At 37.5% G+C, this 22,987-nt stretch overlaps 1 protein-coding gene across 1 annotated transcript in view; it reads right to left on the bottom strand.

The window, feature by feature from the left end:
* Nucleotides 1–3,915: 3,915 nt before the first annotated feature.
* Nucleotides 3,916–22,987, bottom strand: part of FAM171B (family with sequence similarity 171 member B) — a 34,345-nt gene continuing 15,273 nt past the window's right edge. Inside the window, exons 2-8 of the mRNA XM_057421920.1 lie at nucleotides 13,712–13,945; nucleotides 12,915–13,007; nucleotides 12,469–12,627; nucleotides 10,511–10,678; nucleotides 6,718–6,834; nucleotides 5,810–5,933; nucleotides 3,916–5,553 (exon numbers count right to left, since the gene is read on the bottom strand). Of these exons, the coding sequence (XP_057277903.1) occupies nucleotides 4,248–5,553; nucleotides 5,810–5,933; nucleotides 6,718–6,834; nucleotides 10,511–10,678; nucleotides 12,469–12,627; nucleotides 12,915–13,007; nucleotides 13,712–13,945 (2,201 nt within the window). The 3' untranslated portion in view covers nucleotides 3,916–4,247. The remainder of the gene's footprint in view (nucleotides 5,554–5,809; nucleotides 5,934–6,717; nucleotides 6,835–10,510; nucleotides 10,679–12,468; nucleotides 12,628–12,914; nucleotides 13,008–13,711; nucleotides 13,946–22,987) is intronic.

The raw sequence follows: 22,987 nt of genomic DNA, 5'->3' as shown, positions 1-22,987 counted from the left end.
GTTTAAGAAAAACAGTCTAGAAGAACAGGACACAGGGATAAGGAGTATCTGGGAACCGCTGGTGTCTAGGATGGGCTACAGTTAAACTAACTGATAAGTAGGAGGATAGGAGGATTATTATGTTTCTGGTGCTAAAGAACCAATTAAACTGGTATGAGCATCTACTGCGCATGCTTCAAAGGCTGCCAGAAGTGATGAAGGTTGTCAGAAGAAGTAAACGACCCTCAGAGACCACCACCACAATTCTGTACGCATGCGGGGAACTGGAAAATTATGTAATCCATACGTAGCCTCATGAATATGTATGCATGCCCAGTGGCTATAAAAGGACGGCTTGTGTGGCAGCTGGGGGACACACGTTAGGAGGAGCTATCCCCCGTGTCTCCTGGCACCACAATAAAGAATACCTGCTTGTCAGCTTGAAAACTTTGTTGGCAAGTTTGTTCCTGGAGTTTTCTCCAAATCATAATCTACAAAGCAAGCTGGCATGGATAGAAACAACAGCCAAACACACATATATGATAAGAAACAATTAAATCTGACCAGAGACATCAAAAGCAACAAGAAAAGATTCTGTAGGTACACTGGTGATAAAAGGAAGAAAGGGAAAATTTCCTTTCTGGAAGGAAATGGGATACCTGGCTACCTGGCACATGAAGAAAGTTGAAGTACTCAGTGACTTTCCTGTTTAGGTGTTCACCGTCAAGTGCTCCAGCCACACTGCCCAAGTCACAGAAGGCAAACGCAAGAACTGGGAGATTCCTTCCTCTGTAGGAAAAGATCAGGTTCAAGATCATCTAAGAAACCTAAAGGTCCAAGGGACCTGATGAGATACATCTGCAGTTCCTGAAGGAACTGGTGGATGTAGTTGCGAGCCATTATCTATCATATTTGAGAAGTCGTGGCAGTCTGGTGAACTTCCCACTAACTGGAAAGGGGAAACATAACCCCCATTTTTAAAAAGAGAAAAAAGGAAAACCCAGGGAACAGTCTCACCTTGGTGCACAGCATGACCACAGAGCAAATCCTTCTGGAAACTATACTAAGGCACATGGAAAATAAGGACGTAACTGGTGAGAGCCAATATAGTTTGTTAGGACAAATCATGCCTGACAAATTTGGTGGTCTTCTACAATAGGGTGACAGCATTGGTGGATAAGGGAAGAAGAGCAACTGACATCATATACCTGGACTTGTGCAAGGCATCTGATAGTGTCCCACATGACATCCTTGTCTCCAAACTGGAGAGGCATGGATTTAACAGATGGACCACTCAGTGGGCAAGGAATTGGTTGAATGGTTGCAGTCAAAAAGTTGCGGTTAATGGCTCAGTGTCCAAGTGGATATCAGTGACAACAATTTTCCTCAGGAGTCAGTATTGGGACCAGTGCTGTTCAACATCTTTGTCAGCAACACGGACAGTGGGATCAAGCGCAACTACAGCAAGTCTGCTGATGACACCAAGCTGCGTGGAGCGGTTGACACTTCTTGAAAGATCTGTTCCACTTTTGATTTGCTTTGTCCACTAAAAGCTGAAATGCCTCACTGATGCACAGCCTTTAAAGGGGCCATTTTACACTGCCATATGTGGAGAGTAAAACAACTGTGACTGATCCAGACAGCCAAAAGCTCCTTTAGAATGATGGTATGGAGCTAAACTCACTTTGCACTCAATCAGAGCAGAAGAGAATCTGGACTACATCTGTACATCTTTTGGCACCATTACTCTGAAGTTTTCAAGTTATAACTGATATTTTCAACATTTCTAATGCTTTTTCTTTGGTGACCAGATACCTACTCTCATGCAGAACAAGAACACTGGAGTGCAAAACTTCCTTCTCTTGAACTCAAATGAATAACACCATGTGCAGTAAGTAATCTGTAGTTTTTAATCATACAAGTTTGAAAAATTAGGTGGTTTTGGCATATACACTGAAAAAATGCATTGAAAGAAATCTGCAATATATTTAAGTTACTGCAGGCGAACATTTCAAATAGAGACATATCAAGTTAACAGTAACATCTCAAAACCATTACTTAGTCAAAGATTTTCTATTATGTTCAACAGAGTATCTAATTCTTTAGTGTTGAAAAGGGAGCCATCAGAACTGACGGAACTCTTAAGAGCAGGGAAATATTAAGCCTCAAAAAATCAAAGCAGCTTTCAGAAGAAACGTGCATCTACAGAGAATATATACATTGATTCCTACTAAAGCAAAGGATAAAAATATTTGGGGCTAGAGAGTAAGTCACGCACCAAATCCAGTGGAACAGCATATAGAAAAAAAAAAGTATTGTGAAAATGTATTTGGTATAGGAAAAATTAACCAGTTACCTAAAAAAAAGCACCAAAGGCATGCTAGTACAACAAGCCATCTTCACCTCCGAAATAGGTAAATCGTGTAATTAAAGCTGATTCTTTTGGCCAATTTAATCACGGACTTACTTGCACAACTACCTCAAATTTATTGTACACTTTCATACTTGCGAGCTCAACAGGAACATCATATTTTGTTTGTGAAGCAACTGCACAGCCTAAGTTCGACTGATGTATTGCTAGTACCATTATGGTTACCTTACATACTCTTTTACAACAGGACCAGACAATTGACAATTCCAACATAGCAGATATATTTCACAGTAACGTTTCCTGAGTAAATATTCCCAGAAGCCCAGCTGCATAGGGTATTTCCCAACTCTTAAGAGTACTATAGGGCAGACAACCAAGTGCACCTCACCCCACAATCCACGTACAGGCATTATGTATTCGGGTCTTGGGACAGAACCTTAACCAAGCTCTAAGGGAAATATTTATAAAGCTTTTTTTAGGATGATTTATAATCAAACTGCCAAAGCCGAAATGCTGGAACTTATTTTATCAGGGAAACAGCTTCAAAGCCACCAAAAGTCATTCTATATGCTATATGAAGCACATTAAAGAATGCACGTATTTTTCTGTTAGCCAAAGCTGAAGCGATCATTTTGACAAAATGAATATTAAAAATAAAGAATATTCTGATGGCCTTTTCCTTCCTCTATACATATCTTAGTTACATTTCATGCATTCATGACTTTTGGTAAATTTAACTCCGAGTCATAAGTAGTATTTATATTGCACCAAATTTTGCGATCTGCTGTCTCATGCTCATACCCCACACACACACTTTCAAAGCTTGTTTAACCCTTCTGCAATGCATAACTTAGACAAAAGCAGCTCAGGCTGGCAAAATGTAGGCACATAAACCTTTTATGATCTTCCATTTTTTTTAAACATTAAGAAGAACAACAGTGCCAAATTTTCCAGCTAAAGAAACCTATCTCAAAGGCATAATTTGTCTAAAATTGCATTACCTTTTAATTATGGGACAAACTCTGATTTACAAATATGCAGGGATTAAAGACTATGTCCTGGAGCACAAATGGCCCAACAGCATACAGAAGAAATTTTAACTGACAACAAAGCCAAAACAAGACACTGGGATAAACAGTAACAGCAGCTTCAAATGCTGCCAAAACCAGTCCTTTTCTGCTGGATGTGGACGCTTTATAGCAGATGTAAACAAAGTAAATTAGAGCAGGTGGGCAACATCTTAAAACACCAGGGACCATGAACTGCAGTGGCCACAGAACTTGTACACTTCCCTGTTCTGCCACTACTACATGGAATGGAAACCTTTTGCATGAGGATGGGCACACAGGGAGGGCAGGAATGCCATAGAGCTCCACGGATAAATCCAACAGAGCTCATCTGCTGGTGTCCTGGGACTAACTGATGAAACATTTTACATCATACAAAGAAGAAGTAACAGATCCCTAGAAAAGTTCACATATAAAATACTTTACAGAGATGGTCACAATGATTAAGAACAAGGCTGAGGAACTGATTTAACTAGTCTACCAGTGCATTATAACAATTATGAAAAAATTAAGACGTGTCTACATTTCTCACTGTGCACCCCCAAATGTGCGTCCAAGAATGACAGGCTGATTAAAATGTGGGCTTTCTCCCGTACTGACAGCAAAATAAGGAACTGGAAAAATTTAATAGTAGTATTTCCCTGTTTTCAATCACATTGAATATCAGTTGCCCAGTTGAAGTTTAATAACTTAATCTGTATATTAAAAAGGAAGTAACTTTTCTTGATACCAGAAAACATTTCCCTTGTAAACCCAACAATGCAGAAACACAGAAGCAGCCAAGAGGTCAATACCAACAGGGAGAGCAACAACACAAAGTATACTGGGTTTTAATTTATAGGGAGAAGTGGCCTCTCCTCTCTTTTCTTCCAGATACTGGTTTTGCTATCTCTTCTCATGATAGATGGTCTATCCCTTTTTTTAGCAGAAGGGATACCAGATTCACGACTTCCTGATACAGTTTTTCTTTTCAGACCTTCTTCGTCATGTTGTTCTATGACTGGTCCATTCCCTCCATCCATAAGGTACCTCACAGCCTGCTCCTCTGGAGTGCAAACAGTGGTCCCACTTTCACTGCTACTCAGATCCAGGTCTTCCAAGTAAAGAATCTTAGAATGAGGCATAGTTTTAATGAAAGTTTTCTCTCTCTCCAGTTTCCTACCAGGATGATGCTCATTCATGTCCACACCAGAGTCCAGACTGGTATCATTACTCTCTGTTTTTCTGCCCTTTTTCAGATCTATGAAAGAATGCCTCACTTGAGCTATTGGCTTTCCATCCAGGGACACAAACCATGCTCGAGGGTGTGGACATGGTTTTCCTTTAGAGAGTTCCAATAATGTTTGTTCTGAAATACCTTGAAGTTCAGATGAAAACGGAGTCATTACAACTGCTTCATTCAATGTCCCAGGAACAGAGACGGATTCCAGCAAGCTATTAGTGTACCGCCCCCAGTTTGAAGTCTGAGATGGTAAGCACTCTCCACTATCTAACACACTGTTTTCATCTCTGCAGACAGAAGGCTGTGGATGAGAGTGCACTGGCATTTTCGGTAATGTTTGCATGTAACTGTCATGATTCATGGGGTCCATCATGGGGCTATAAACTAACTGCCCTTTTCTTGGCAAAGTTGCTGATTTAGCAGGATGCAATTGTTCTGGGGAGTGGAAAAGGTCAGAGGTTTGAAGAATAGCAATAGGTTGATTGTAAATATGCATCAGGTGTTCTGGGATATGGGAAAGGTATCTGTTTTGGTCTTGAATATCCCTAGGAACCTGGGAAATAGCATTGCTACTATGCTTCAGCTGCTGTAAATGCCTAAGTCCAGCATTAGGCTCCAATGAATGGGCTGAATTTCTTGACTGACCAGTCTGACAGGATAAATGGTAAGAAGCATCCTCTGTGTGGATTTTAAAATTGTCTCGTGATTTTCCATCTTCTGTGTCTATCGACATCCTTCTTTGAGGGCTGTATGAAACCTTAGATGTGTATAGCTGTGACTTATCCTCCAACTTTAAAGACCCTTTGACAGCACTGATGTGATTTATGTGTGTAGTTGATGTAGTCTGGTCTTTTTTGATGACCTCCGGCTTAGTTGTACTTTTTTCCTTCTTTTTTGTCCGACCACATTTATCCCTAAGCAAAAGAGATGCAGGGTGACTGTAGAGCATACCAAGAAATACTATACTGTTGACTTCCAGAGCTGAAGATCAGATTTTGTTAAGAACAGTAATGTGCCATCACAAACTTTAAACAAAGTTCTGCAATAACTGTGATTTTTAAAGAAATATTAGGCTATGCATTTTAGTTTAGCTAAAGAAACAAGCCTCAACTTCAAAAGACTATTTTGTCAACCTGAAATTCCATTTATGCTGAGCTTATTTTTGCTTACCTGCAGTAACAAAGAAGAACAGCAAAAAATCCAATGATAATGACAACAGTACCTCCCAGGATAGCAGTAAGAAACACTGTGTGATACGCTGTGATGTCCTTGGAAACCGCACTAATAATGGATTCTAGGTTGCCAAGCGAAAAAAGAGTTAGCTCTCAAAAACAATTCCACTTCATATGCAGAGCTGTAGCTAATAAATTAAACTATACTTTTTCAGTAATTTTGTGTTGCTATGGCACTATGTTCATCCTTTCCTTTTCACCTTGCTATTTCAAACTGAATTCAGTGGTTACAATGTAATACATCTTGAAAGGGTCATCTCAAATATTAAAGCCTTACATTACATCTACTCAATTCCAGTCAAATTACACTTGTATTAGGTGTCCATTTAGAAATACGGTCCATATTTTCTGCATAGTGCTTCTGTCAGAAAGTGGTATGTTTTTGACATCCTAGTTCTCTGATAAGAAACCCTACATATGAATTTCCAAAACATTCCACAAGTTTACATAAAAGAGAATTCACTGGGGCTGTTCTACCCAAGATTAATTTTTTCACTGTATTTCCTCCTGTCATCCATGATCCTCTACAGTAAGGGATACAGTCCTGTTGATTTCTAGCTCTCCATAGGCACAGCTCCCTTGCAGGCTTCTCCCAAAAAATTAGAGACAGTATAAACATGTAAATTCAAATACAGTCTGGACTTTTCCCCCTTAAGTATCTGAACTTCTAGGAAACAGTTACATGCACAAAGGCACACTATCAGGATACAAACAGAAGTTACCCAACTGTTCAAACTGCATGTTGTTTTTCCCTTTCTGCTATTAAATAAAGCAATCAAACTGACAGCTTTACAGTGTATTATTACTTGGGTTAGCCAGTGATCTCTTTGCCAGTTGTTGCAATACCTCTTGCTCCAGGCAGTGGAGCTGCCATCCAGTAGCCTAAGTGTTGAGCAGTGTATGTCCATACTAATTGACCATCTGCTTCCTTTACCATTCCTAGCCCGTGGCTTACCCAAGCACCTGGAAAAAAAAAAAAAAGAAAGACAAAATATTGCACAGATCATGCAGCAATCTTCTATAGATCAAACCATTAGTGATTAAGCTGTTAGCAAAAATACACAAGGTCACAAGAAAAACAGAATCTTCTTACCTATGCATTATTACACAACCTTAGCTAAACATGCACACTTTCTGTCTTGGTAATTTCACTGCAGGACTCCCTGTGTAGACATTTACTTTGAAACAAAACATCAACATTATTTACCAGAATTAATTAATGTAATTTATTTTCTATAAATATCTTTCACAGGTAAGCACACAAATCATGCAAAAAATCCTGTTCTATGAGCTTAAGCATGTATGAGGTCCAAGACTTAAAAAAAAAAATAAAAATAAAAAATCAAGGAGCAGGTAATTAACATTAACTAGCAGCACTTCGAGGGAAAGCATTTTAATCTAATAAACTACAATAGGATAAACAATGTTTGTCTTGAATAATTCTCTCCCCCTCCCTACTGCAAGGTAGTAACAGTTCAGTTAACCCAAGGAATGTCTATTAAGATGCAGATTCCACACCATCTCTTTAGCTATGCAAAAGACAGGTATTACAGTATGCCAGCTTCCACAATTAATAAACCATGTAGTAGAAAAGACAGAGCTACATTTGAACACATTTATTGTGGCCCATCTGCGAAATTCCAAGGACAGAAAACAACCTCATATAAACAACCTTACATTTTCAAACTGCAAATACTAAGAAGGCACAAGAACCACCAGCTTTCTTAAAATAACACTAAACAAAGCACACAAAAAGTATAATTCATATAAGCCCTATAATTTTGATTTTCCTCCAAGATCTTTCTTTCAGCAAAGTGAAAGGAAAAATCTACCATACAGGAGGAATCTGAGAAGTGACACATGCCATGTGCATACGCACACACACACACACACACACAAAATATCATTCAGCAGTAAAACTTGCAGCCTTCTGATAATTTGTGACAGCTGGCAGAGGCAAACAGCAGCAGCCACCTAGAGCCCTCAAAGAGGTGGTTACTCAGTTACCTGGAAATCCTCTTCTCCAGATTCAGGAGCAAAACCAACCAGAAAAGTCTTCTATCCCTAACTCTCATATGGCGGCAACAACAGGTCCCCAAATTCTGTCCTCTCAACTCTAAGGCAAGATGCTGCCATACTGTAAAACCATTGTTTTAGAAGTATTGAGGGTAGGCTACTTACAGACATATATAAAACCTACGCAAACCACCACATACAAAAGGCAATAAAAAATTTTAGGTCTCCAGAAGTTCTATCTTAACTGAACAAATGTGCAAGAAGCTATATAATCTTTGCTGTCGTCTTCAGCAGATTATCTCTTCCACAGTATACTGCATAGAAAATAGTACATAATAAGAAAAACACTAAGATGTGTTTTATGAGTAAGCACATATCCTCTACCATTTACTGCCAAGCAGCGCAATATTGTTCTCAATTTAATGTTGCAATGCAAGCTTGCCATTTTTTTTTTTTAATTCTATTAAAATCCACAAAGTACTTCTGGTACTAATGAGGCAAAATACTTAGAAAGAAAAAGAAGGAAGCCACATTCAATATACATAAACAAATTCTGCATTTACAGCAGCTGGAACATAATTAGAAAACCTCATTTTCCAGGAACAGTCTTAGTACTATTACACTTCAAGTAACCCCACGGAACACTGCACAAGCAGACACATAAAAGCAGTTTCTATCTTTTTTTCTGATGCATATAGATTAGTCTACACAACTTCAAACACAGACCTGCTCCCTTACCACTATTAATACTGACATGGAAGCTCTGATTACCATTATGACATATTATCCAAGGACTTCAGTGTTTAAAAGAGTGTTTCAAGATACTGCTGGGGACCATCCCACACACTACATCTAGGATACCAAATCCTCATTATTCAGTGAAACAATAGGCCTCCATTCAGCTCAGGTGGAGGCCTACCGTTACTTACATACTCTCTTGAATGCTTGCTGGAGAGCTGAGGTGTTCAACTGTCTGCAGTCACCAGAACCTTGACTAAGAAATACCTTGCTGTTACTAAGTTATCTTAGAAAAAAGTTGTTTTGCACATCTCAAATCAAAGGTAAACATCAAAGAAACATATTTAAGAATAAACCTCCAGAACAAGAAATACAGTTCCAAATTTTCACTGCAGAGAAGAGATGAGGAAACAGAAGAAAAAGCAGAAGTCAGTTATGCCCCAAAAGTCCCTCTCCTTGTCCACAGCCCTCCTAGTCCTCTCATCAGCAAGCATCAATGAACGCTCCATGCAAACACTACACCTCAATGAGCACCCACTATAAACAATTCACCTCTATCAGAGAACACACCATCTGACAGCTAAAAAACAACTGTCTCAGTTGTATTGGATCAGCATGCCACGCTCCTGCTTTTGCTGTACCAAGGCCAACATGCCTACATAGGCCTGTTGAGTAGGTCCCTCAATACCCACATACACATCTTACACTGGTTTATACTCTAACCTGACCCTGCAATGAGCTGCTCTGTCAACTTTTTGTTTTAATAACACTGTGTAGTAACACCAGTTATCCATTTAGTGAGATAAAACAGCTCAGCACAGGTACAGATGAACAATGGAGCTGGCAAAAGTGGCTGTGGCAGCAAGAAATTAAACCCCCTTGTGCTATTTCACCATGTCAGACTAAAATCCTTTCTTGAGTCACCCCTCTGAAGTCTTCTAGGTGTATAGATAGATTTAATCTATTCCAAAAGTTACTCTAGTCACTCTCATCCCAAAAGACAACCTAGTAATTTTTATTAACATAATTCAGTGTTCTTTGCTTCTTCATTAAGATGATAGATTTGTTTCTTGAAGATGTAAACAACACCTGTTAGAGTCGGCATCCCCTGTTGTACTTCTAACAGTTGAATAACAGCTGTTTAACTTAATAAGAAGTAAAACACTTACCTCTTCACTCACTTGCATGTTTCAAGCCAAACTGTGATGGAAATTATAAGGTACAATGTAAGACTATCAGTACGCTCGTCCTGTATTAGGTGTGTATGCACATCTAAACGGGATAAGTGTATCTACCTCATTACTTACTATGGACTAAAATTAGACGTGAACGGCTGACAAAAGGTGTAGAATGTCTAATCTTCAGGCTTCTCTTTCAATATATACTGTAAGAACAATGTTGTTCCCTTTGATAACTCTTATTTTGCCTTAATTTCATTTTCTGAAATGCTTTTGTTAACTGAAGTATTATCTATTCCAGTTTTAGTGTCAAAGGATCTTTACAGTTATACTCCAGGAAAAAAACATCCAAATCTTTAAGTCTGATTTTCTTTTAAAAAGGCATTTACAAAATTACCTGGCTTAAAATTTAACATCACCTAAAATGTATGTCCCCTGAATCCTTAGCCTCCCATCAAAATAAAAATCCATTTATTTAAAAATTTGTTCAATAGGAATGCTAATGAATTTTACCAAAGCTTTTTGAACTAATGAAAGCAGGGAAATTCATTTGAACAATTCAAGCTAATCAATCTAAAAAAATTTGCAACTATTTATCACCAGCTCATACATTAGTGCAGTCCCTCTTCCATGACATACAGTGTTATGTGGCCAAAACTATATACATGTGCCAAAAGGCAGAATAACAAATAACTTAGTCCACTTACCAGTTTTCATATCAAATGCCCATGCAGGTACAGCATCTCCTGATTTTACAGTACTTGTGGGAAGAGGAAGTGTAATCTGAATGGGACCATTTACTTTTAGTTCTTTCCCAGTTAAACGAATATTTACACATATTGCAGCAAGAGGAGTTAATTCCATGCTTTTGAAACCTATACGTGAGAAATAGCTTGGCTATAATTCTCCATTCATAGTGTATTTAAAAATATATATTTATAATTAAGAGTATATCCTAATTGTAACTAGAAGTGAGCCCCCCATTCACATCCAGCTACACAGTAGATATCACAACTCAGTGAAATAAAAATCAACATTTTTCTATTCTGGACTTTCAAAATGCGATTAAAATAAACCCCAGTCATTTCTATACCAAATCTGTAAAAGTGAAACAGACTTTTGACATACAGGTTTAATGATGACTGCAGAAACAACAGTGAGGCAAAATCTGGCTTGGGTGTGAGGGAAGAAGGTTTTTAGCCCTCAGATAAGGTGATTGCAAAACAGCTATCCTATGATAAAATACAGATAAAGATTTTTTGTATAATTGCAATATATGTAACACTGAATCAAACTGAAGCCATATACAAATATATGCTGCATTTTTCCTTAGTTGACCAGTCCTCTGAAAACTTTCCTGTAAGGATTAACTTTCTACCTTGGCAGTTATAATTAACTGAATAGTTAATCATGAGGCTTGTCAGAACACTCAAAGAAAACGTTGCATATACAGAGTTTTACAATGAAGCCTGAAAGTTTGTTTTGTTTTCCGTAACGCTAATTTGCAAATACTTCAGAATGCACCATATGACAGTATGATGAAAGAAGCCGAAATAGAATTATTAAGTACCAGAACACTGTTAAATTGATGGAAGCTGTAAGAAGCTGGCTGTGAGAAAAAACCTGGTGCATCAGATATCAATTAGCTTCCACCTGCCCTAAAAGCAAGCTTATTCCTTTAGGAGTATACGAATAATTTAGAACACATGACAGATTAAAAGGAAAACCTGAAGAGAAGAAATGCTGTTTATTCTCTTATACTTTACATGTAAAGAGGTGAAATAAAAGTAAGAAAAGTTTTTAAAAAATTTGATTAAAATTAAATGAGCATGACAAGTTCAAACAAGTTATGTAGTGGCTTCCTTATGTGCTGCTATGAATTTAAGAGCCTCATGGCTTCAGTTCAACTGGGAATAGAAGAACAGAAGAAAGATGAAGCTGCACACAGTACTATCTACCAGAGACTGTATTTATGCAAATACTAAAAAAAAAATCTGTAGAATGACAAATACTGAAAGATCCAACTGCATACAAGCATGAAACTACTTACTGCTTCTCCAGTGAAACAAATGCACAGAAAAGGTTATTACAGCTGTACTCTGTATACACAGTGACTACTTCATTTAAAACAGGCTCATACAGATTAACTGTCCATGAGCTAAACATGAGCTTCCATACAATTTTTATGCTAGGTGTAAAGCTCCTAGGGGCAGCCATTTTAGTGAAGATGCAGAAAACCCCACAGCTGAAGTCAACTGCTGCAGTTCCTCTTACTTCTTTAGGTTCATCTAGTTTACACACTGACCATAACTGTATTTTTAAGGTGTTTACTAAACACCTTATATGTATATAAGTGTGTGTATATATATCTATATACATATGTTTAGTAAACACCTTATATACATACATATATATACGTGAAAAGCAGATTCTGAAGGAGTATTTCAGTTTAGTAAGATATGCTATGTTGTAATACTGCATGGAGTAAGAGAAAAAGTGACATTAATTACTCACCTGACGTATTTATAGAACAAAGCTTTAATGCAATGGAAGCAAGTTCAGGCCCTTTTTATTTAAGCATACGTTTTTCTGTTAACACTCATATTCATTATAATTAGAAGATTTCTTCCTTAAAAAAAAATTCTTCAACAACATATTTACATACCTGATTTACTTAGAAGAATTCCTGTTGAATAGACAAAGCTGTCTACTTTCAAAAACTGCTCTGGCACTGTCAGATAGGCAGTAACATTCGTAATATGTCGATTTGTTGGAAGCTTTATTAAAAATTTTGGAAACTGAACACTTGGTCGAGATTTGGCATCTATAAAAGAGTGAAATTTTGTCTCAGAAATGGTAAAATACACAAAAACTTATTTTATTACTGTTCAGAAATCCATTTAGTATAAAAACCTGTTTTCACCCATTTTCTCCATGCTCTGTGTATGTCTAGCACTTGTCACAGCCACACGTACAGATGCACACTTAACTGAAAATCTGGTTTTGAGATAAGCATTACATGAAGATGTGAACATGCTTAAATTTTTTTTGTATATGTACAGATGGTTGTCACAAAGTGTTTAGATTATAGTCTGCATAGCCTGAACTTACCAGACAGTTTTCCAGTAATTAAGACAGTATCTTCAAACAGCCACATATTAGCTTGATTTTGTGGGAATAATGAAAGCGTCACAGAAGAGTATACTGTGGAAAGTAATAATATCTGTTACACTGTGAAACTGAAAAAAATCCTGCAAGATATCTGATTCTGAAGGAATAGTGAATAGAATGGTTAAAAAGTATATATGAAGACTAGATAAATAAATCAGTCCTGCTGTCCAGAGCAGGAATTTTAGTGGTTAGGCAGGAAGGCCTTTGTTGTGTGTTTGCTATTGTCTTATGCCTTCTAGATAAACAAGTGCCTGGAATTCTTAAGATCCCACTTCTTTAAAAAAAAAGAACAAAAAACCATACAATTTTTAAGAACAAGAAATAGTTAAAAGGAAAACTCATGAGGAAACACTGCTGAAAGGAAGCTGCAACAACAAGGTGACACCCGCTACTCAGGACTCAAAGCACCAGCAGTCCAGGAATTACTAAAGACTGTATGACTTTTGTCAAAACACATTACCATTTGAGTCTAGGTAAACAATTTCTTGGAACACACTCACACTACCACAATATAACCTACTGAGAGTTAAAAAGGGCTATTTTCTGTTTTATAGTAATGAGAATTTTGATTAGTCTAACAGACCATTTGACCTTACATCTGCTTTGACAGGCACCATCTCCCTTGACTGACATCAGTCATTTTCAGTTGACAGTAACTACCCAGACTGCTGAGAAAGAGAGACATTTAATTACTGACAGATAGGGTTTAATAATAGGACTATAAGACGCTTACGTACTTGGCATTCTCCCAGTCTTCCAAGGCAAAGGTGTTAACATGTAGCCATCCTTGTATGATACAATAGTTAGGCTTACTCCTAATTTGTATGGAACTTTTATTAATACTGCTCCATTGCTTCCAGTAAGAGTAGAATTTGTCTTTGTGTAGTTAACAAACACTTCTACAACTGCTTGTCGCAGGTACTGATGACTGCCTATGTCATTTACTTGAACTTTCAGCATAAAAACAGATCCTATTAAAAGAAAGAAAGGAGGTCATAACACATCATAACTAAGGAAAATAAATTTATAAAAAAATCCTAGAGTTTATGCCTTGGCTATTAGTTCACTGTACAGTGTCTCTCTCTCTCTCAACAAAGGTAAGTTGTGGCCAAAAAAAAGGGGTAATCACACAATTACATACCCCAGAGAATAAGGAAGCTCAAAGGAAGAAGGAAAAGATGATACACAAAGATACCAAAAATTGTTTACCAAGCTCAGAAAATATAATACCTGAGTTAAAAAAAAACAACCAACCACAAACAAATCAAATTTACAAAGTAATTTTTCCCCTTTTTGTTTAAGCTTGAACAATGCATCTGTGACAACATAAGATTTGATGTGCCTTTGCAAGTGCACTGCACTATTACACAGATAATACAGATGGGCTTCTCATTCAAGTGCAAACCTTGGCTTGGGTCACACATTTAAAGATGCACCTTGAATTCTACAGAGGTGCCTCATGTCTATGTACTGTAGGATGGCACATTTATTATTACATGTGTAAAAAGTAAACAAATGCATCCAGACACTTTGTTTTAATCACCTCCCACCAGATTTACAGTTCTGGCCTAGTTTTCACTGTTCTGTACTGCACCTTCCAAGTAGTATTTGTCTACTGCTAATTAGAGGATCTGACATTCCTTTAGGGTACCTAGAGTGTCTTACAAAGATCATAATCACAATGACTGAGCAGTATGTTGAAAACAATAATTCGGCTTGAACAACAGTCTCAAAATGCTCAACAGTTGCAAATAAACTGTCATAGACAGCAGGTGCATTAAAACAGACAGAATACCATGTTATATCCAGTGTGAAACTAAGTTATTATCACAACATAAAAGTATCACAAACCACTGTTAAAATGCTTCAAACAACATCAATTTTCCAGTATTTCAGTTACAGACATACTACTATTCAACACCACTGCACTACTTCATACCTGGATTTTTCAAGTACATTAATAATGAACATGCATTTCTATTTAGGTCAAATGTTAGGCTAAGTTTATTTGATATTTGTCTACCTAAAACCATAATCCAATTTAATTAACTCCTCTATAATTGACATTGACATTACACCAAGAGATTTCTATCATTGACCTTGATTTAAATGGAAAGGCCTTAAGAGGCAGAGAACAAATAAAAAAAAAACAAAAACAACAACCCAGTATATAGTGAAGACATGCAAGTACAGCCTCTCTGAGTATTTCTTTAGATCTATTATAAAGGATGCCATATATTCAAGCAAAAAATGAGCTGTACATGAGAAAAGATACACTGGCCTCAATTTGTTACTGTTTACTGCATACACAGCAAAAACTTATCAGCCGTGCTCATTTGATTCTCTACAGTGTTACAAAAAAAAAAAGTCTACATCTCCTTGTGCAAATTCATATATACTTTCAAAAAACCAAAAAAGATCCCAGCGGTACTCAAACATATCTGATGGAATTAAACAGAAAATGCACAATAATCTTGGAACAATGTCATCTGCATTCCTCCTCTCTGCTATGGGATCAGAAATTCCCACAGCGTTCTTCAAAGCTGCCTGAAATAGTGTTGAGAAGATGCAGAAGCACAGTTGTAAATGCAGACTGAAATCCCAGGGAGAAGGTTGCCAAGACAAAAGTCTCCAATGTAGGACACAGTCCTACAGCTGCAAGCCCTGAAAGAGTAATTACTTGCATATTACTGTCATATGTATGTAGCAGCTACTCAAGTGAAAAATGCTCACTTCACACTAGCTAACAATATGACAAAGATTACAGGAGACCTGAGCCCAGCTCTCATTGCTTCTGGCCTTATCTTTTGTGTTAACACAAGTCTTCCTGATAAGAGGAGGTATGCCAATCAGCTGGGAGTTGCTCCCTCCCTGCAAGTAAATATACGAGCAAATAATTTACATTTCATAATATCACCCATAATATACTCTGCCAACCAGGCACTTGAATTTTTAGTGCAATTTAAATTTATTAATGTAATTATATTATATAAATTAAAACCTAATTAAAAAAAATTAAATATCTTTTCATTCCTTAACAGTAATAGTGCAGAAGACATGAGCACACACAATATTATGCCTCTGAATCCAAATGCTAGTGGAATAACAATATGTAAAAAAATCCCAGTTAAAAAAGCCACAATCCAACAGTAACAACAATTTTCCTCCCCCACAGCCACGTTTCATTGTTGATTTATATAAAACAACAGTGTACCAGAGCATCCTACAGCAGGCCAGCTGTGACAGCCTAGTTAAAAGCAGAACAATCACAAGGTCCTGAGAGCTTAGCCTGTGTGTGTAGCCATGGTCCAGCACGTTTGACTGATCCATACCTTGCCGAACTTTATATCCCTTGACCAACTCCCTCCTCAAATAAATTCCCTCACATGACTCACATGAATTTAATTGCAAATTCATCAGGGATATTTAATGTCATCGAGTTATTAACAATGTCATATTAACACTCATGACATCTAATTTGCAGAGAAAGTCCTGCTTTTCTTTTTTTTTCTAAGTATCTTAATGTACAAGTCCTTAAGGGCACTTGTAGTCTCCAATATGATGTTGACTGCAGTAGGATTTTTTAATAGAAATAAAACGTACTGAAAATCATTTCAGATGCAAAAATGAACTGTTGGTTAACTTTAACAAAAGTTGATAAATATAATGTGTTTTTTTCTGGACACCAACACTTGCCAAATGCAAGTGGGTATCTCAATATTAAACAGATTTGGCAGAACTTTTACAATTATAAGAAAGAACTCAGTCTTATCTGATTTGATTTGTACTGCCTCAGAGAAAGGGAGATTTGTCCCTTGGCAAGACCACTGGAAATGCCAGCTTCTATGACATTAAAACATTTGCCAATAAATCTTCATACAAATGCAGCAGTTACTTAGACAAAGGGACACTTCTACCACATTCAGCCACTTCAGAAATGTCACAGCCAGGAAAATGACACTTCGTTTCTTCAAGCAACAATATCTAGTGCTTGGAATTTGGCTTCACATCATTGCCCTAACAATTGTATCATAAAATTAAGTCAAAGAACTGTTTGGAACCGCAAGCCAGGTACAAAATGCAACAGTACCAAAAAAACAAAAAACAAAACCCCACCAAAAAAAAACCTCTTTACAATGCCCCTATGTAATTTATTCTTAATTCTTTACATGCAGATAAGCATCAATATATTCCAAATTCACATATAATTAACTGTGAGATACAGCAGTGAACACACATACACAGGGCAATGCCTGGGAAGCGTGATAAACACATAAATGTATTGGCTTTCCCAAATCATACATGTGGCTATGTAGATATAACTGTATGAGTCCACAATAACAGAAACAAAGCTCGCTAAGGACACAGATTAGACAAAAAGTTGAAAATGGCGAGAACTCTTGAGCAAAAAGGAGTCACATAGCAAAAGAATATGTAAAGGTAAAAGGGGGGGGGGGGGGGAGTTGATTTAAGAAAACCTAGGGCCTGGAAAACATAGAGTTGAAGTACTTTTTAGCTTAACTTAGGTTGTAGAAAGAGAACAATGTTTGTGTTGTCTGTGGAATTTAGTGGCCCCACTAAACATGGGTAAATTGTTTCACGCTAGTCTTCTAAAGTACCTTTAGCTTTAAAGAACAATGTTTGTGTTGTAAGTCTGTGGTGAGATAACAGGATTTAGTGGCCCCACTAAACATGAATGAGTTATTTCACACCATCCTTCTCATTATCAGTTAATTTAGAGACAGAGCCTCCCAAACATCTGCTAGCTTGGGATACTGCTTGTCTGCCCATCCTGCAATAAATTTTGCAGGAAGGTCACAATGTTCTAAATCTTTGCTAGTTATTGCTAGTTGCTAATTGCTAGTTGATAGTAAATTTTTGCTAGAATTACAGATATGTCTGGTTTCAGCTAGTTGTGTGATTACTGGGGCATCCAACTGTGCCAAAGGTGAAAAGTACACTGGTGATGAAGACTGCTTACTTCATCCTCAAGACCCCTGCCCACAATCACCGGAGAGCAATGCGCAGATGCCAAGAGGAGGAGACTTATGATTCCCCGCCTATATGAAGGAATTATGAATATGTATATGACTAATGCAATAGTGAAAGTATATAAACCTGTAACAAATACTAATCAGTGTGCCTCTGGCTATGGTCATGCGCCCAGAGCTGTTGCTTTTGCTTTACTGACTTTGTCCCTCAATAAAACCTTGTTATCTCATTTAGAGGAGTGAGTTCGCATTTTACAAAGTATTCCTACACATTCTGCAGCCCAGGTAGAAGCCCCTTTTCCTATTTATCACCAAGGTCCTATAGCAAATGAGGTTCTACACCTTGAAGCAGGCAGCTACTCTTCTCAAAGACACTGACAGGTACCCCATTAAGCAATTATGGGGTGAAGGGAACAGTAACTGCAATTAAATAATTGATTAGACCTTTCCTTCAGAGATTTTTCTCACCAATGCCAGAAAAGGCACATGCTTACATGTGTTTTATGGGAACTGCCCACACTGTATTATGCTCCCAGCTGAACAGACAAATGAAATGTCTGCTGTGAAATTTGCTTGGTCTTAGCTGATTGAAAAATCATTTTTCCATCTTTTACATTCACAGAACACCATATTTTTCGGCTTAATTAGGGACATGAAAGGTGCACTGAACTTTAAAGAAACCACATATTCTAAGAATATCAGGTTTTACTACACATGCAGTAGTGCAATGCATAGCAACATTGCAGGGGGAGGGGATCAATGAAATATATAATCTACACAGTCAACACACATCTGTCCTTAGTTTAAAAAAGTCATATAAAAGCAATCCTCGCGCCCCAAAAAAACAATCGCTACTTCTTAAAATTTGCTTAAATCTACAGTAATGCCAGTAACAAACTACAAAAGCATATCTATAAAAAGTAAAAGCCTATTGTACCTTTAAAGCTCATTAAAAATCCACACACACAAAGATGAGCTGTGCCAGCAACTGACACAGGGATGATTTAGTGCTGAAGTAAGCCCTCCTCACCACAGTGCACCATCAGCCTGTGGTTGCCTTTTAGTCTTTATTAAGGTACAATGCATTGACACAGTACAGATTTTTCTGCCTTGCATAGTGCATTAAAATGACATTATAAGTGACCCCTAAACACCAGTGACTGTTTTATGGCTATATTCTGACAGTTATTGGCAGATACTAGGATAAGTTCTCTGATCAGTTTTCAATTATGCTTCTCACAGCTATCAAATAATCTGTAAATCTCAATTACCCCTACATCCTAATGCATCGGCTAGCTATTAGTGTTCTTTAATGCTGTCTTATTCCATGAAGTCATTTACAGACCCTACATACAATGGGCATGTACATGTATAAAGACATTTCTAGCTCTACACAAATAATTCTATATATTCAAAATTAGTAACAGAAGGTCTCATTTAAAAACTAATGCAATTCTTTAGAAAGATACTTATATGCTGCTCCTCTGATTTAAAAAAATAACATAAAATAAATGCAGAAAATATTTTTTCCTCCCCAAAATGACACAGGAATACTACTAAAATAATAAAATTCACACTGCAAATGTTTCTTCCTGTGCAATTTGACCTTTATTAACTACTTAAAGAGTACAATCTATACATTTTATTTTCAACATACTGTAAGTGAAAAGAGAAGCAAAGAACCTCACATAATTCACAAAAGGTCAGAGGAAATTCAGCAAACTACTTAACCCAGGTGTAAAAATCTATTTCTCTGAAGAAGAGGTGGTTATATTTTTGGCAAGAACAGCATAAACATAAGATAAGAAATACAATCTTTCTGCCTGGCTGAAAAGAGAACACAGCTAACAGCTAGCTAACAGCTTCATTCCTGCACATAGTACAAGGTGAAAAATTGTATTACCCCCTTGGAGAATCACTCTGGGAGTTACAACTTTCATCTAGTTAGCAAACAGTCATGTAACTAACTAAAACCATGAAGTGACTAGTAAAGAACACAGGTCCGTAAGGACAGACCCAGCAACAGCAAAACTTGCCCTCATTAAGCAAAATGGCAGCACGATTAATTCTAAAGCGAATATGGATTGCCCCTTGAAATGCACTTTGGAGAAAGCAGATACTGACTTTTTCCTGCTGTATGTCAGGGGTGGTGTTCCATAGTGTTCAACTGTTGAGCCTTACAGAGAACTGCTTCTAGGCAATGCATAGATACTGAGAAAAAAATAACTATTAGGTAAATTGGAGCCCAGAACTAATCAATATGGTTCCATTTGGATCCTGTGGAGGTAAAACCACCACAATCTACACAGTACAGTTGGGCACCTTAGCACTCCCTTAAAATATTTTAATGCATAACTGAACATTAAGATGTATATTTAAAAGAAAAGCTTTGGCAAAAATTTCTGTAGTGGTGCAGAATACATCCCTGACTTCCAGGCACAAGGCAGCAAAACAGGGTCAGGGAAACTAGGACACCACAGTATTCCCATTGCTCTGTTTCTAGTCAAACAATTTCCACAGAAGACAACAGCAGAATCCTCATTATGAAGCAGCTGAGGCTAGATCCTGAGGGGAACAAGGAGCGCCTTTTACACAGAGAAAGGCTGTTACAGTCATCTTACAGGAGACGGTTTAACCCAATCTAGTCAAATCTAGATGTCTCCAGCAAGCACTTGACTCATATATCCAAGAGAAACTGTAACAGATTAGAAATTAGAAAAAATTGCACACTCTATTACTTAAGTGGGAGATTTGTTACCCATCAGGCAATGCTAGTGAGCTTTTCCTGGGGAATTTCGAGAGCTTTTCAAACATTTTATCTTACATTTACTTCAAATACAGCATTATTTCAGATATAGAGAAACTTTCTTCAGTAGCATGTGCTGTGATAAGGACACACAGACTAGTGTATGGTCAGACACAAGTGTGTCAGAATCCTTAAGCATCCGTATATTGTTAAGAAAACAATGGAAATTATTTATTAGAAGTTCATTCATGTTGATACATGCATTATTCCAGCACATACTGCAGTCTTCAGGTGGCCCTTTTTCCCACCTACTATGAAAACCAAAATCAGGACCTCACAAAACATTTCAGATACCATTCTGATTTCTCGGTTCCAAATCAAGGCCAGGCTGCATCTCTTGAAACAACTGGATATGTTTGCTTTTAAGAGCTGAACAAAACAGCAATGTAGGAAACATGTAAACTCAACAATCTTGGGTAAGCTAAAATAAAAACATGTCATCCTTGCTCCCATTGCTTTCTGCTCATTCACTACTTTCTGAAAACTCTTTCCCAGTTCCTGTTTTCCCATACCCTCTTTTCTTGGTGGAGCTCTGCCCAGTCTCCCTCCTCCCAGCATTTACCCCATCCCGGAGTAATCCTTGATGACGATTCCCTGTAATATTTTAGCCTGTGAGATCGCTGATCATGAAGAAGGATCAATATTTGTCTAAAAGATCAGGTTTTTCTAGAAGCTTCATAAACTACGACGAGAGTGAGAAATGCTTTACATTAAATTAAAAGCAAATGCTTTACATTAAATTAAAAGCACTGAAACAAACCCATCAGGATGTACACTTTAAAAGGAGACTTCAAATCTATCAGACTGAACTACTACAGGGGATTGCCTGTGGCAAATCAGCACCTGATCCAGAGCAAACTTCATGATTCTAAGTAAATTACTTGGTCAAAACTAATTATTCATTTAGTTCAAAACAGACCAAAAACCCAGTTTCACATTATAATAAAACTGCAGTATGAAGAAGATGACCACCTGCTAAAGTACTGTTAAAAGCATTATATACTTTACAAATAAGAAGAAGGCCTCCTTCCTTTCTGAAAGGGATTTTAGCAGCAAAGAGAAACAAATTAAAAAAATCACACTACCTTAGAAATAGACTGTATTTCTCAGTCAAACATTGTAGGTTACTTCTCAGCAAAAAAATTTATAGACTTAGCACCATTTCTTTACATAGATTTAACACTGAAATTTTACTGCTTTTACACACACACAAGAAGAAAGAAAAAAGTTGTTTATTGAATTTATTTACTTACAACAATTTTGTTTCACTTAGAATAACGTCGTAGTTTAAACCCAGCTGGCAACCCAGAACAGGCAGCCGCTTGCTCACTCTCCCAGCTTCCGCCCCCCACTCCAGGAGGGATGGGGAGGAGAATCAAAAGAATGTAACTCCCATGGGCTGAGATAGGAACAGTCCAGTAACTAAGGTATAACACAAATCACTACTGCTACCACCAACAATAATAATGATAAGGGACACAACAAGGGAAGAGAATAGAACCGCTCACCACCTGCCAACCAATACCCAACCTGACCCAATCAGCAATTTAGCCCTTCCAGGTAACTGCTCCCAGGTCAGGTGTCCTGTGTCTCTGCTTCCTCCTGGCTTCCCCTCCTCCCTGGGAGGGCATGAGATTCAGAAAGTCCTTGGCCAGAGTAAACATTACTTAGCAACAACTAAAAACATCGGTGTTATCAGTGCTGCTCCCAGGTGAAAGAAAACACAGCACTGCACCGGCTACTAAGAAGGAGAAAAAATGACTGCTGCTGTTGAACCCAGGACAAATAATTATTTTCCTTTATACCAACACATACCATCAGGGGTATATATTTGTACTTATGTTTGTGCATATACAAACACAGCTGTTAAGCAAACAAGGAAAGGGAAGTTTGGTTTTTAAAGAGAAGGTAAACAAAATTACATATTCTTAATAGAAATCCTGCCTTCAAATATTAGTTTACTGCATGTCTCATCAGTACTTAGGCACTGTAATGACTTCCAAACTAGTGAACAGTCATTAGGTCAGTGTAAATCAATAAACTGAATTCCCCACAAGTTCCTGAATTGATTCCTCCAAATTCAGAAGCAACTTAAAAGAAAGGTTAAATTTAACCAGGACTGAATATTGCCAGCTTCAAACTTCAGCTTGTAGGATGTACTTGCTTGGTGCTAATTCTTCAGAGAAGTGAGAGTTTAAAAACTCCTAATATTTTTC

This window comes from Pezoporus wallicus, unplaced genomic scaffold, assembly GCF_028554395.1.
Source record: "Pezoporus wallicus isolate ANWC-B61680 ecotype Strahan unplaced genomic scaffold, APGP_CSIRO_Pwel_v1 contig_6472, whole genome shotgun sequence".
NCBI classification, from domain to species: Eukaryota; Metazoa; Chordata; class Aves; order Psittaciformes; family Psittacidae; genus Pezoporus; species Pezoporus wallicus.
This window is presented reverse-complemented; position numbering and strand designations above follow the sequence as displayed.